Genomic DNA, 16,463 nt, shown 5'->3' with positions numbered 1-16,463 from the left:
TTTGGTTTCTGGTTTTGCTTTTGGTATTCATATTGTATTGTCATTGGCATTGCTTTGCTATTTGCTGTTGCTGTTACTGTAGCTGTTGCTGTATTGGTTTTGGTTATGCCACGTGCATTGTAATAGATTTGCTAAATGTTTGTTTAAAAAGTTTGATTGGATTTTGCATTTGATGCATTGTGTTGTTGTTGTTGTTGTTGCTGTTGCTGTTATTGTTACTGTCGTCGCATTGTTGTATTGTTGTGGCTTGTTTGATTGTTGTTTAAATGGCAATATTGCCTGCCACTCGTTTACATTGTAATGGAGCAGCTCCGCTTCTCTTAGCTTGAACTCAGCGACCAGCAAAAAAGAAATCTAAATGAAATTGAAATTGTGTCATTTTGTGGTTATTTTTTTTATTTTTAGCATATTGCATTGGCACTGGCAAAGCAATTAATATTAAAAGAAGCAGCAGAAGGAGGAGGAGAAGTAGAAGTTATATCCTCTTGGTATATCCTCGGCTTAGGGCTTATCTCAGATGGTAACCAAAACAGAGACGCGTTAAGCCCCGGCAAATTAAACAACAGATTAACGGACTAAACAACCACAAAATACAAAACACAAAACTCAGCGACTCAAAGACTGAAAGACAGACAGGCACATCATTAACACTGCAAAAACATTGCGAGTTCATCAGCTGCCATTTCCCCTCACTTTTCTGTTTTTTCTTCCTTTTCCATTCCTTTTCCTTTATGATGTGAGCCAGAACATATGGCCCGAAAAGTGCCTCATAGATGACAATTATTTTATTTGGATTACACGCTGACAGCCAACAATTTGCGTTGAGAGGGTCTTTTGGCTTTGCCATTGGTTTCGCTTACATTTACACTTCGAGCGTGCTTTGCTCCGTTTTTAAGGGTTAAACGTGCTCCAATCATACGCCGTATTAAACACAATCGAGTGCAAAAGACTTCACACATTCGACTCAGAAAAAAAAGAGTTTAATTAAAACCTAATTTGCCATGGCAAAGCAAAGCTAATTGCAGCCTTTTAAGCACAACGATTACCCTTCAATAGGGGTTGTTGATTGATCGACTATTTGCTCAATAGATATTTGCAACTATTTGTGGCTGACTGTATGACTGACTGATAGTCCCTCAAAGGGGTAAGCATTGAGATGGATTTTGGGTAAAATGATTCACTAACATTTGTGGTTAGTTTAAATAATATTTTGAAATTAATTGGCTTCACTAAAAATGCATAGTTTTAATACAATTTTTAATTTAACTTCTAACTTAATTGCAAATACACAAATTAACAAAAGCCTATAACAATAATTTACAGAATACAAAACAGGAGTGAAAATTAAAATAAATTTATAGAATATTGATTCAATAACATTTATGGGTTACTCAAAATAATAATTCTCTTGTTTTGATGTCAGAAATAAAAATAAGAAACAATATATGGGTAATTTTCTGACGAAAATGTCGCTTGCGATACTATCTACAATGACAAAACAAATACCTTCAAAATTTTTATTATGAGAATAACATCAATCTTATAGCTCTTGATTATTTATCACTTTAATTAGAGTTAAAACTGATTTTCAAAATATTTTTCTTCTTTAAGATAATTGTAAAAATACACGAATTCGTACTCAAGCTCTCAGAAAATGAACGATTTTATATATAGATAACATATATTTATTTTTGTAAAACAGAAAAAGGTCCTAAAATTAATCTTAGCTGCAAATATAGCCCTGAGCTATAAGAATAACCTTTACATATTTTTAAAATTGTTTTAGTTTATGTTTTTTATCATTTTAAATAGTGTCGCACACGACAAATTCCGTTGAGAATTATCCGCTGACTATTTGACTAATTGATTTTAAATAAGGAAAAAAATTATTATCTAACTTTGCATTGTTGTGTAGTCCAAATAACATTTTTAATTAAATTTCTTAATGCCAAAAATGCAAATTATCAAAATTTGTTATATCAAAAACAATATTTAATTTGTTTAGATCATTTAATATAGTTTTACATTGAGACTTAATTTTGTGAAAGTATTCAGAACACATGTAATCGATTTATTTATGAGAAATCATTAAAACGAAAGTCAAGAAGTTCAATAAGAGAATTTGAAGGAACATGCGTTGCGTGATCTGGCTTCTTGCCTGTTTGCCAAAAGTAAATCAAATGCCAAATGTTCAAGTACGAGTTGGAGTAATATGAGAACATTTTGAAAAGAAAACAATGGGGGAGAATCGAAAGAATAACATACGAGTATCTCGTTTTGAGTAGCTTTTAGTGAAATTGTCGAGCATGGCAATTGTTATTAATATTATTAGCAGCAAAAATAAACAAATGAATGAATGTGAATGAATGCCTGTCAATTATTTAGCATAGTCAAATGATTAAATATCGTAAAAATGTCAAAGGACAAACGGCACTGGCATAACAATCGTACTCGTATAATAAACGAGAGAGAAAAATAGTTATTTATCTGCATATTGCGCATACGACGTGTGTGACGTGACAGCGAGACGTGTTTTTCTGTGCTTCTCTATGTGTGTGTGCGTATGTGTGCATAAAAAAGCAAACAAATAAAAATGTCATTTCACTAACAAATAAAATAGATTTTTATTGCATTCCACTTGCGACATTGCCATGGCCTGGCCTCAAGTTCTTGTTGTTATTCTTGTTATTGTTATTGTTGCTGCTTACTTTTTTTTATGTTCGTTTCTCCTTTGCTTTTGCTTTCGCTTTGTTTTTTATTATTATTATACTTACAGTCACAGTCTCTCTCTCTCTCTCTCTCTATCTCTTCATATGTTTCCGTCCATCGAATCGATGCGATTCAACTCGATTCGATTGGATTCGATTTGAATCGCTTTCGCTTTCGTTTTCACATGTCATAATAATAATAATGCATATTAGGTTCATTTTGTGCGCTTTTATTGAAATCCTATACAAATCTAATAATGAAAATAATCAAAAAGCAAAAGGACGACACAAACTACGGCTAAGTTGTGTCGTAAAAATCAAACAAACCAGAATATCAAATGAAATATACTCAAAATTGAGCTTGACAATTGCATGAATGGGCTCATTTGCTGCTCCCTCGCTTTTCATTCTTTTTCTCCCCCTCCCTCTCTCTCTCTCTGGGGGCAATGAGTTTTCAGTTTATTCAAGTTATTGTGAAATTGCCATTGGGGAAATGTGCCTTCAATACCCGAGCATTTATCGGGTCAATATCGGTGATTTGTCCAGCTCCAAAAATGTGGATCCAATTGAAGCCGCTTTCGATTGTTATCCCACTGTTAACTGCGCTTATTTTTATAATTAATGCAAAATACCAACGACAGCTGCTCGCTGAGGCGAGTGTGGTGTGAGGCGTGGGCGTGTGGTGTGTGGAATGTGGCAGGGGCACAACAATTAACACATTATGCCACCTTTGACACAAACACACAACAAAGCCACAACAAAGCGCAGCGCAAGGGTAAACAATAATAAATAATAATAAAAGCAGTCAAAGTCAAGTATGAGGGTAGTCGATATATGTTTGTGTGTGTGTGTGTTTGTTGCACATCTGCTGCTTAAGTTGTCCAATAAAACAAAGCAAGCAGCAAACACTTGAAGCGAGCTGCCTAATTACGAGTCTGCCCAGCGAACAATGAAACCACAACAAAATTCTCCTCCAGCTCACTCTTGATCTGCATGCAAAATGGCCGAAAATAGCCGATAGCTACAGTGAAGATAGCCTAAGAACACTACAATACAATATAGATTACTATATTCAACTTTGAAAATCATATTTTCACTCCATTATGCAAAGTTATCATATGAAATAATTAAATTTAATTGGAGTAAGATTTTTCTTATTTCTTTTTGCTTATTGGGTTACACCTCTCTAAACTTCAAATGAATAATAATTGAAAATTGATATAATATATATATTATAGTATTTTACTAGATCATGAGTGAGTTACCCTAGAATAAGGTAGCACTAAAAATTTTTATTTTATTATATTTGTAAGTACCAAACGATAAATTCTCAAATAGACGACTGTCCCTTATTGTTTATAGATTGTGTATCTTTGAAAAGTTTAATAAACTCTATAGATAATTTGTTAAATATTCTAATAAACTTTGAATTTATTCATCAAAGAAACTTTGAAATTATAGAAAAGTACAAAATTAAAACAGAATTTCAGTCGTTGCTACTTAGACGCAAATTACAATAATAAAAGGGCAGAATACAAATTATACATTTTATTTTGAATTCACAGCCTGCCTAATATTTTCTTTCTACATATATTCTTTTATCAGTATTCTTTTTCTATTTCTTATTCCAAATTTCAACTTTTTCTTTGTCAAATAACACAATGTAGTAGCTGCCCCTCATTTTGATTATGTTTTTTGTAAGCATCGAATTCGACTTCAATCTCTAAGGCATTTGCATAGCCAAGCTTATTACAGCTCGCAGCGTAGTTGCTATCAGCTATCAGCTTTCACTTTTGTGGCAGCCACAGAGCAGAGACCAGAGTACAGAGAACACTGAGCAGTGAATAGAGAACCGAGAGCTCTGCTGCTTTCAATTAACCCTCATTAGGGGCTCTTTTCACAAAGGAGACGGAATGAGATGCCGCCTTGATGGAGCTTTACCTGAGATCGGGAACGCCTAAGCAAATGCGTGTCGCAATTAATTAAGTTGGCAATGCCAAGACAGAGGCAGGCATAGACAGAGAGAGAGAGAGATGGGAATAAAGTGCAGAAGGAGATGCCGCAAGGACAACAACTCCGTTGTCTTCATCGTCGGCATCGTTTGTTCAGTTATTTGTTTGTTTGGCAGAGCGAATGCTGCCCGCTCTGTTGATGCTGCAATGGCATCCAATTTCATTCCTTTATGCGACTTATTGAGTTTACGCTGTGCTCCACGTTGTCCTTGTGGTATCCAGAAGGGTGTCATCATCGTCATCGTCCTCGTCGTCGTCGTTGTCTACGAGTCGTCGTCGCAGTCTTTACCTTTGGGGCAAAACTTTAAAGCGCTTTTGCCGCATCCTTTTATCTCAGCAAGTTTACACATGCCTCGAGCATTGACTGCCAGACTGCAGCCTGGCACTGCCAACGTGTGCGTAATTTAAGCTGCGAAACGTGTCCTGCCAACTCGACTCACGTCGAACGACAATGATTGCGCTTTTTGCCAGCTAATGAAATCAAATTGAGACGCACACGCGTGCTGCGGATTAGTCTCAGTTGTTTACTAGTAAGTAGTTGCCACTAAGAGCTGTCCACCCCGCATGCTGGGCATGTCCACTTGTCAAGTGAAGCAAGCAAAAACAAAGCCTGGGCACAATTTGTTTTAGGCATCATATCGAATTTGGCGTAACCTGTCAACACATTTCAATAAAAATGTATAAATCAAAAGGAATGAAATTATAAATCATTTTACCTCCCCCGTCAACGGTCGACAGTCGACAGTCGAGAGTCGAGAGTCGTGTTTGTTTCCACCCCTGGCACGCACGCACATAACCTCACTTGACATTAGGGGTTACGGCGCAAAAAGAGGGCAACAAACATTGCGCTGCATGCTCTCCCCCACTCCCTACCTTCCTCCCTTCCCCTCTCTTGCTGTCAACCCTGACAGCGTCTGTCCTGAGGGCGAACACTCGAAATATGTTTGGCTTAAACTGAAACAAAATACGATCAAATGTAATCAAGCGAATACAATTACAATTACAATGAAATTATGCCGTTTTTTATGCTAAATTGCAAAGAGAAAGAAAGCAGAAGAGAATGATAGTGAGAGGAAGGGAGAGAGTGAGAGACTTTCGCTTAAGCTTAGCAGCTGTAACTAAAGTTGTTTTGGGGAAATCTCTTCACCAAGCAGCTGCTAAGTTTCATCTCAACTCAACTCTACTCAAAGTCCACTTGAGACGTCAAGTGCGGGGCATTCGATGCCATGCCAGGGGTGGGTGATTTGCCACCCCTCGACGCTGCAATGAAATTATGAATATTATTCAATTTAAGTACCTAAATGCTGTGTAATGAGTTGCACATCTGTTCGCTGCGCTGAAGGTTTCAAGTGCGACACAAGTCAAACATCAACATCAAGTCCTGTTGTGTTGTCCAAAAATGCTCGCATTATTGTTATTATCGTATTATGGCACTTGCCTTCATTTCACTTCATTCTTTCATGTGTCAGATGTCAAGTGTACACGGAGAATATCCCTTTAAATTCGTGCACAAATCGAATAAGCGGCAAAAATTGTTTTTCTTTCATTTTTAACGAGCCGAAAATTGTCAAATAAACTGATTAGATCAAGCTTAACGATACTTTCTATAGATGCATGTAAGAAGTTATGAAATTGCGTGTAATTGTATTTAACTTTGAATGCAAGTTTGTTAAGCAGTGTGATGAAGAAGATATTTAATGAAATCTTTGAAAGAGAGTTATGATTTGACTGAGATTTAAGAGTGGTTGTGTTATCTTTACAAGATTTATAAAAACAAGCATTTTATTAATGGAATCGAAAGGTATCTAAAAAGTCCTTTAAAAAGAAAGAAGCAATCTTGAAAATAGTGAAAAGTTGAAAAATTTCTTGATAAAATAATTTAGATTCGAAATAAAGAGTATTATTTTTGTTTTGGAAATAATGGCTTTATTGAGGTTATGGTTTTATATTTCTCGTCTATTATACTGTATTAGTTTTCAAAACCAAAATTTTTGAAGAAAGATATAATCTAAAATAACTATTATTTTATGTCATGCTTTAATCTGTTAATCTTAACAGTTGAAAGCAGCGATTTAATTCCCAAAATGTTAAAATATATAAAAATAAATCACTTCTCATCTCATTACTATAAAATATATAAGTAACAACACATGCTGCACTAAGAAACTATTCCAAAAATTGATCTTATAGGCATCTAATAGGGAATTGATTATACATTCAGTTTGTGCGCGTGTTTTGGTACAATCTTTATCAATTCAATCAAAGAGAGCCGCAGATACACAATCTGTGAGATACTCCCAGCAAAACGCTCTGATACCAAACGCTGTCAGTTTAAATGAGCATTGGGCTTAAGTTGTCAAATTAGGCCCGAAAACAGAACAATTTCAATTTGGGCTCATGTGACTCAGCCAACTCAGAGAGTGGAGTCAATCAAAAGAAATTTTCAACGAAATGAGGCAGGTACTACATACTTATGGGTTACCTTCCTGTTGCCCCCATTCCCTCATTCTCCACCACTCTCCACTTTCGCTCTCTCTTCCTCACTCTGTGAAATGTGACTTAATCAGCTTTATATAAATGCTTGTTTTGACAACGACAACGACGTCTCAGCTTGAACTTCTTTCCCAGTATTTTTGGATATCAACCCACACACACACACACATATAACAAGCGGCTTATTATAATTACATGTATGTATTTTTTTTTGTTGGGGGCTGAAATGTGTGACATGGTTCTTGGGGCTTTTGATTTCCGCTTTTAATTAATTTGTGTAACATGCTAATTGGTTTTATGCGTTTTACGCGTATTCAAATCGCTTGTTTATTATTTAATTATTATTTCCAATTTTGTGGTCGGTTGTTGTTGCTGCTCTTGGTGGTTGCGCGACCTCTATGAATAAATCATAAAACACTTAAATAATTTTCCGTGCGCTTGCCACTTTATTATGTGCTAATTAATCACCTAACCAATTTTTCGGCCTCGCTTTGCTGCTTTTTGGCCCACTGTAGGCCACATTTTTGGCTCACGCAAAATACATAATTAAGTTATCAAAAGCCAGCAACAATAATAACAACAACGAGAACAACAAGGAGAATAACAACGGGAACAGCTTGAACAACTTTTAATATATGCAACAAACTTTTAGCCACTGCACTCACGCACACACACACAGTCAGGATACACACACTACACAGCGCACTAATTTATTTTGTCATAAGGAATTATTCAAATTATGCGCGTAATCAGCCAGCGTGGCAAACGCCAGCGAAAATAACCGCTGGCAATTTTTCGGGTGCTTAGACCTGTCTGCGAGGGCGGCCCGAAATGTTAAGCTTAGTTACACATGCAGTGGAAGCAAGGAGGAAAGTGATCAACAAAGCGAATGAAGAAAAATACAAACTGCTCCTCTGCTAAGTGAGCTAAGCTTTGCAGCGCACGCACTCGCACTCATAGGGATCGCAATGTGGACTGCAATTAGTGCTGCTTTAGTTGTGCTCTCATTGTGGACTCTAATTGCGGCTGGCTTTGCACGCACACTGTGCGGCTCCCACTCTTTGGATGGTGTGGAACTCAATTATAACTGTAGTACAGACTGCGCTCACTTACGCTCTCAGCTTCCACAACAACAAGTTATAGTGATTAGGTAACATAGTGGATTCTAATTGCAGTGCTCTCAGTCTCTTTAGCACACTTTAAACCTGAGCACCGTTAATTTTGTTTTCTTGCTCTTGCTTTTAAGTAAACAACATTTATTTTCGACAAAGGTATGATTATTGATATCAAAGCAAAAAAATTAATGGCCACATCGAAAACAGCGACATTTTCATACTGCCCCTGCAGTGCACCCTGTGCACCCTGTGTACCTGTTTCCCCCCCCCCCTCCACCCGCCGTGAAACTGTTGCAAATTAAAAATGCGTCGTGTGTGTGTGTCAACAAAATGTGAAACAAGCAGAGCGTGTGACAGTCCAACTACCAGCTACCCACGACCCACAGCCCACATTCCACGCCCCCCTCCAAGCCCTAGCCACTCTCTTAATAATGCCCATTCCCAGTCGACTATTTGCCAAGCAGCTGCTGGGCATATTTGTCGTCCTTTGTAGCCGATTTAACTGCTTATTAACTGTGCGTGCGACTGTTCGTTGTGCTCCTCCCCTTCCTCAGATCTCATTCGCTCTCTCCCGCTCTCTCTCTCTTTCGGGTGCTCCGCATGTCAGCAAGTAAATAAATAGCTAATTAAATACAGGGTGACACGTGGCGCAAGCAAACACGCCCTGTCAAACAGTGCCAGCGACTAAAGTCGAATAATTCCCCCCTCTTGGTTTGCCTCGTCAATCTCTCGCTGGAGCAGTCAAAGTCAGCTCAAGTTGAGCAGAAGAAGGCCACAATCACAAATTCGTATTGAAATTGAAAGGAAATTTGAGCGCGTTGATCGAGTGGGTGTTAAATGAGCCAAGCCAAGGACTAAACAGAAGGACCTGCCTTTGCCTTTGCCTTTGACTTTTCACATGCGATATTTGAACCGATAAGTTTGTCTGCGGCTGGCAGCGGTCACAAATATAGAGGGGGGGTGAGGAGGGGCAGGAAGAGGGAAGGAAGTCGTGTGTCTCGCTTTGTGTTACTGCGATTCAAATGCAAGCTAAACTATTATTAAGGCTAATGAGCCAGCCAGCTAAGGTTAAACATACTTAGCAGCCCTGGGAAAATTTCCATGCCATTAGGGTAAATACTTTTCAAAGAGAGTGTGAAAATTCAATTACACCAAATACCAAAAATATAAACAGTAATTATATTTTGAAGAATGAAAGCCGAGTTTACCCAGCTATTTAATATATTATATTTTCTACCTCTCTGTTCACATTATAAATTACAACTCTGCATAATGCGTAATAAGCGCTGTGAAGTTGTGCCAAATTATACGGTCTTACTTTTTTTTGTAATATAGAATAGAATGGGTTAAATTTTATATTATGATTCAGGTTTAAATAAGAAAGTAATTTAATCATCTCAGTCTTAAGTAAGACAGATCATATTATTTATTTTTCTCAATTTTCAAATCGGAACAGCTTTCATATTAATTTTGTTTCAAAATCTTGTAAATAGAGTCTTAAAATGGTTTAATGAATTAAAAACTTAAAGTTTGACTACAAATCGATAAGATACTTAAAATACTGCTCATAAATCTCCAAAAAATACCAAATTAAAGATTAACTATCATTTAAAAATTGTCGATCAGATTAAATAGAAAAATTCAATCACAAAAAATAAAATAAAAAATAAAAGTACAACTGTATCGAAGTCAGTTTGATCAAATTTTAATTATTGCTTCAGAAACTTAAACAAGTTCCAATCTCTAAAACTTCACTAAACTCTTCAGAGTCAGAGGAATTTCAACGAAACGATCTTCGATCCCTTTTTTGAAGAAGCTTTTGCCGCTCGTGAAGCAAGGACAAAGCGGCATCAAGTGTAAATTAATATGCTTGTCGGCTCTTAAACTAATTAAAACATCTTGTGCGCTTTGAGGCCGCAGCAAAGCTTTTGTTTGCCTCCGTAAAATTGCCCCCGAAAATTAAAGTAGAAGACAGAAGTAAATCAGTCGAAGCAGGATGCCGAGCAGCGATCCTGACTGGGGATAGACTGAGACTGAGGTACGAATCGAGGGCCGGAACTAAAAGCCAACAAAAGAGAAAGAAAAAACATGTCATAAACTAGTGCCAAGCGGACTCCACGCTGAGTCTTTGTTTGCAGCGCCGAGGGCTGAAGGAACAACTGAAATTATGACAGGCAAGGATATGACTGATGTCTGTCTGTATGTGTGTGTGCCAAAGTAAAAATCCTGCCAGCCATATAATTAGGGTCGAGTTCGAGTTTGCGATTGAGTTTGAGTTCGGTTCTGGCAGTTTTTTAATTGAATTAAAGCTTGCACACGAGCTGAGAAAGAGTGAAAGAGAGAGAGGGAGAAGGGAGAGGGAGAAGGGAGAGGGAGAAGGGAGAGTGGTGAATGCAGATGCATTCGACGGGACATTAGCTTAGGCGCCGCTATCAATATCCTTGAACGCAACGGGTTGTCGCGCAGCCCTTGCTCTAATTATATAGTTGAAGCCTCGCTGGCATTTTCCATGCAATTAAATTCTTATCGCAACTTCGGCTTCAATCAAATTGATTGAATTGCATGAACATGCGAACTCAAATGGGAATAGATTCAACACGATAAACGATAAACCAGCTACGATAGACGATAAATGGCGGAGCCTTTGGGCCAAAAGCTAGTTAAGCAAATGGCAACAAAACTTTTTCCAATTTGTTAGCCACAAAAAACTAACGGAGACTGAGACGGAAGTATTCCAATGAATACGAGAATATGTGCACGGAACCTCAACAATGACCATTATAATGACAAGATGTCTGCCTCGACTTCCCCTCTCTCTCTCTCACTCTTACTCTCTATCTTTATTGCTGTCTCGCTCACTGCGTAGTTCAAGTTGCAAACAGTTTTATTAAGCTGCTGAGCTCTTGTGTGTTAAAAGTCAATTTTCCAATTTGCAAACTGTCAAAAACATTCGAAAAGCAATTTGTGCCATAGCACACACACACACACACACATACACAGCGAGAGAAAGAGAGTGAAAGAGAGGGCACGACTGCTGAGAGTACAAGCCAAATTGCGTATACGCCTTGTATGCTTTTGGGCGACGACACTTTGCGGCAGAAGTTTTCCAATAAAACGGCAAAACTTTGCTGCGAACAAAATTAAAGAAGACGACGACGACGATGACGATGAGAATAACGGTCGCCCATGGGGTTGCTCTTGTTGCTCTCCTTGTTTTCGGGGGATGATGATGCTGAACGCCATTTAAGCGGGGGGTAAACGAGGAAGGGGAGAGGGGGAAGGGGGAAGGGAGGAGGCAACAACATCAACGTCACCATTTTTCGGGATACACGGCAACGCAAATTGTTTGCTGCCAATGTGAAGTTTATGAAAAAGATTAAAGTTGAAAAGTGGTTGACTGGGCACAGTGAGGGGGGGAGGGGGTTGTGGCCTGGCGCGTGCTCTGGTGGAAGAGCAACAACAACATCAGCATCAGCATCAGCGCGGGCTCCACATGAATGCCAAATGCCGCAGGCAGGCGGGGGCGAAGAGGAAGAAGCAGAGGAAGAAGAGGAAGATGGGCGGGCAACACAAAATGTAGCAAAATTGAAAATGGCTGAAATGGACTGTGTGTGTGTGAGTGTGTGTGTGTGTGTGTGTGTGTGCGGGTGTTTGTATTTGTGTCTATGGGGTGGAAAATTGAGTTTGGTGCCACGTTGGTGAAAGGGGGAGTGGGGGCGGAAAAGAGAAAGAGGAAGAGCTGTTGCCACAACAGAGCGAGGCGAGCATCAAGAGCCAAAGATGAAAGCAGACAATTTGCCATCGTCATCATGATGTGGATGCCGAGGACGTTGATGATGATGATGATGACGCTGGCGATGACGATGGGCGTGCCACCCATCAATACTATGCTGCCACCCCCCTTCCCTCTACTCTCCTCTCTCCTCATCGCTCCACTGTCGATGTCTCTGTCGCTGTCACTCTTTTGGGAGCTTATGACGCACCATGAATGGAAATTACAAAATTGATTTTGATGATTTAATTAAAATGAAGAAGCACAAACTCAAATTATAACAGTCGGCGACCGGCAGCAGCAACAGCAACAGCAACATGGCGCTGGCTTTTGAGTGGCCTCCCACTAAAGTTGCCTCGCCTTTCCCCTTTCCCCTCCTTTTCTCTACATCCTCGACTCCCACTGCCGAATGTCAATATTCATTTAACATTTGAAACTCGGCTAGTGTGTGTCTCTGTCTATGTATGTGTGTGTGTGTGTGGGTGTGTGTGTGTTTGTATGTGGCCTAAAGCTGCTAACTTTAATTTATTTTCTTCGTACAGATTTGAGAGACAGGAAATTAGACTTTGAGTTGGTTTTTGCTCCTTGAGCTTTGTTATTACTGTCACTCATCTATGCTAATTGAACTATGTTATAGATTCATTTGCCACTTAGCCAAAACTTACTAAACAGCCAAAAGTTAAAGTCAAAATGTGGCTGCCAATTAAACTAAAGACAAACTGTTTGATGCCTAATCAAAATAAACTGCATACGCATATAAATATTTGACGAATCACACAATTCTTTTCTTCAAGGCAATTGCTGATTTATTATTTATACATTTATTTAACTGAATTGTTTAGAATATTTGAAAACAAGGATGAAAGGATGAAATAATATTCATATTTTCATTAAATAAATGAAGTTACACAATAAAATATTTTAAAACAAAATGAATTCATTAACATATTTAACAAATTCAATAAATATTATGCATTTTTTCATTAACGAGATAAAGCAAATCAATCAAACACAATTTTCTGTGCATTATCAAAAGAAAATTTAAGTAGTTGTGAAGAGACTTATTAGAGCATTCATTAATTAAAATTTTTTACAACTTTAAATTTGAAATTTGTAATTTTTTGTTGCATATGTAATACATATTTTTATAAAATAAAATAAAATAAAATAAAGCAAAAAAGAGAGATCGATCATAGTTTTGTTAAGTAAGCTTTCCTCAAATAAATAAATTTACCTTAAATACGAATATTTTAAGTATTCGAAATATCTTAAAATCAAAATAATTCCAACTAGCATGCATTGATATAAAATACTAATTTAAATCGCTACACAACATTCATACATAACATTGTGTCTTAAGTAAAGATTTCATAAACAAGAATATTGACAACATTTGAGTCAAGACTTCTTTTGAAGAGAATTTCTTTGTGAAAGTCCTGCTAAATAGTTTCTTTTATAATTTTTATAGCATGCTTTTGGGCGCGCAATAATATATTTTTAATTAGTCACGTTTAAACGAGCTGTTAACTGTTCATTCATCGCTGTGTGCACGAATATACACAACATATAAGCAATTATTCAGCAGCCTCAACTACTTATTAGCCTTAATTAGTTGCCAAAGTTGATTTGCTCGTTGGAAAAGCACAACACAACATTTTCACTTTTCGCTTTTCTGTTTGTCAACATGATGGAGCAGAAGCGGGTAAAAGTGGGTGGGGTGGGGGAGGCAGACAGTTAGCTGCACGCTTGGCAAATTTGAAATGCAAATCAGTTTCTGCCTGAGCACCAAATTGACAACGAAAATAATTTTACGCGCCATTATGTTTAATTAAACAGCCGCAGCAACCAAAGCGACACACAGAATACACACACACACACACAAACAACAACTTCCACACGCACACCAACAAATACACAGAGACTTGTTTATGTGTGAACTGAAAGCAGAGCAAACGACAGCAACGAACGACTGCAAAAACAACATGAACAACAACAACAAGAGCGACATAATGGTAATGAAATTTCCATCAAAAATAATTTCTTATTAATTTGCGCAAATTGCATTTAATTACTTTGAGCGCAGCGGCAGCGTTGCCGGCGGCATAACGGAAATCCAAAATATGCCACCCACTTGCAGCCCACACGCAAACACACCACACACACTCTCTCTCCCTGCCTCTCTTTGCCATCCACTCGCACTTGCTCTCTCTCTTTCGTTTGCTCGCTCTCTCTGCTTTCGATTTGCTCTCTTTGCGTTTGCCACTAATTAGACAGACGCTTGGGCTGCGCGCTGGTTGGCAGAGCTGCTCAAAAGCTTTGCACACACACATACACACACACACACACATTGTAACGATAATTCTAATTAGAGCTACGGGCACTAATTGAATTTTATTTCTACAGCATTTGGCCACGTCAATCGTTGTTGCTTTTTGCTGTTACGCCATTTTGTTTGTCCATCTGTCTGTCTGTCTTTCTGCTTGTTTGGGCTGTCTCTTTACTTCTGCTGCTGTCGCTTCTGGCGTCGCTGCTGCGCTGCTTTGTGCGTTCTCTCCTCGTGCTGTCTCGCTCTGACTTTTGTGTGCGGCGGCGGCTGTTTTCATTAACAATTTGGCTGCGGCGGCCATTTTGCTTTTTTGCTCCACACTTTGCTGTCGTTCTCGTTGTCTTGCTCGCTCTGGCACGTGTAATTAAGCTCATTCAGTTTTCCAATTATCTTTGATGACCTTCGTTGATGTTCTCTTTGTTGTTGTTGCTGCTGTCAGTTCTCTTTCTACCGTTGTTGTTGTTGTCTGTTTAGACTCTCGCATTTTGCGCCTGATTCAATTAGCGCGTCTCCTTGTGCTGCCCAAATTCCCCTACGCAGCGTTTAATTGCCTTGCGCTCGCCTCGGAATTAACTGACACTTATCTTCCCACTCTCTCTCTCTCTATCTCTTTTGTAGGTCTGGTTCCAGAACCGACGCGCCAAGTGGCGTCGCCAGGAGAAGTCGGAGAGTCTGCGTCTTGGCTTGACGCACTTCACTCAGCTGCCGCATCGCTTGGGCTGCGGCGCTTCAGGACTGCCCGTTGATCCTTGGCTCTCGCCGCCGCTGTTGAGCGCGTTGCCAGGTAAACTTACGATCCACAATTGTAATTTGAACTGCAATTAATAAACTTGGTTCTTTCAGGCTTCTTGTCGCATCCCCAAACTGTTTATCCCAGCTATTTGACGCCTCCTTTGAGTCTGGCGCCCGGAAATCTGACCATGAGCAGCTTGGCTGCCATGGGTCATCATCATGGACCACCGCCACCGCCACCGCATGGTCCGCACAGTGGGCAACTGGCGCCCCCCTCTTCGGTGGCTGGACCACCGCATCCGCCGCCACCACCGCCACCGCATTCGCATCCACACGCGCACTCGCATGCAGCAGGACATCATGCGGTGCCGTCGCTGTCGTCGCATCTCTCGCCGCACCTGTCACGGATGTCGCCACACGCAACGTCGCTGTCGCCGCATCATGCTGCCGCACTTGCCGCCGCCGCCTCACTGCCGCCCAGTGCCACGCCCACCAGCACCACAATGACCACGGCCTGCTCGACCACCTCGTCCTCCTCCTCGTCGCTGGAGTGCAGCGGCCCCGATGTCTGCATGTCACCGCAAAACCTCAGCATCTCCAATGCCGACTCCAATGGCGATCCGCGCGACTGCAGCGACATCGATGGAGGCAGTAATAGCAACGGCGCTGGCGGTTTGGAGAAGTGCAGCCAAGTGGAGCTGCTCGATGTGGGACGCGAGAGTCCGCCGCCGCCCTCCTCGCTGGCCCTAAAGCGTCCGACGGCGACGACGACGCCGCCACAGTCCGTTGTTGGTGCTCCGTCGGTGGACATGAGAAGCAATTCGATTGCCACGCTGCGCATCAAGGCGAAGGAACATCTCGATAATCTGAACAAGGGACTTGTGTCCATGGTCTAGTTTAAGCCTAGTTTCAAAGTCCCGCACACTCCAATCAAAAGTCCTAATATCGTATCGTATTATCGTATATTCGTTTATCGTATTGTGTATTTTAGTTTAGCGAATCCTTCACATTGTATAGCTAAGAACCAGTGAACCAAGAGTTTCCCCAGTCTCATAACTAAAACAGCGGCGTGTTCCCCATTCCACATTCCCCAGTAATTATTTAAGTCTTTGTTAAAAACTCCCATTTATATGTTCCCCAATTCTATTATTAGTGCTAAGCGGAATACGCCGACTAAATAGATACTACTTAGCATTATTTGTAACATTTGAATAAATCCTACAACAGACCGAAATCTGCAACTAATCCCAATGCATATTAGCACAAAATAAATAAACAAGTTTTAGCTCACATCAATTTCTAAAT

At 39.7% G+C, this 16,463-nt stretch overlaps 1 protein-coding gene across 1 annotated transcript in view; it reads left to right on the top strand.

The window, feature by feature from the left end:
* The window catches only part of LOC133843615 (retinal homeobox protein Rx), a 30,370-nt gene extending 13,907 nt beyond the window's left edge, over window positions 1-16,463 (top strand). The window contains exons 5-6 of the mRNA XM_062277245.1: window positions 15,045-15,210; window positions 15,270-16,463. Of these exons, the coding sequence (XP_062133229.1) occupies window positions 15,045-15,210; window positions 15,270-16,054 (951 nt within the window). The 3' untranslated portion in view covers window positions 16,055-16,463. The remainder of the gene's footprint in view (window positions 1-15,044; window positions 15,211-15,269) is intronic.

This window comes from Drosophila sulfurigaster, chromosome 3, assembly GCF_023558435.1.
Source record: "Drosophila sulfurigaster albostrigata strain 15112-1811.04 chromosome 3, ASM2355843v2, whole genome shotgun sequence".
Classification (NCBI taxonomy): Eukaryota; Metazoa; Arthropoda; class Insecta; order Diptera; family Drosophilidae; genus Drosophila; species Drosophila sulfurigaster.
Note: the sequence above shows the minus strand (reverse complement) of the source record. Positions and strands in the feature narration are given on the sequence as shown.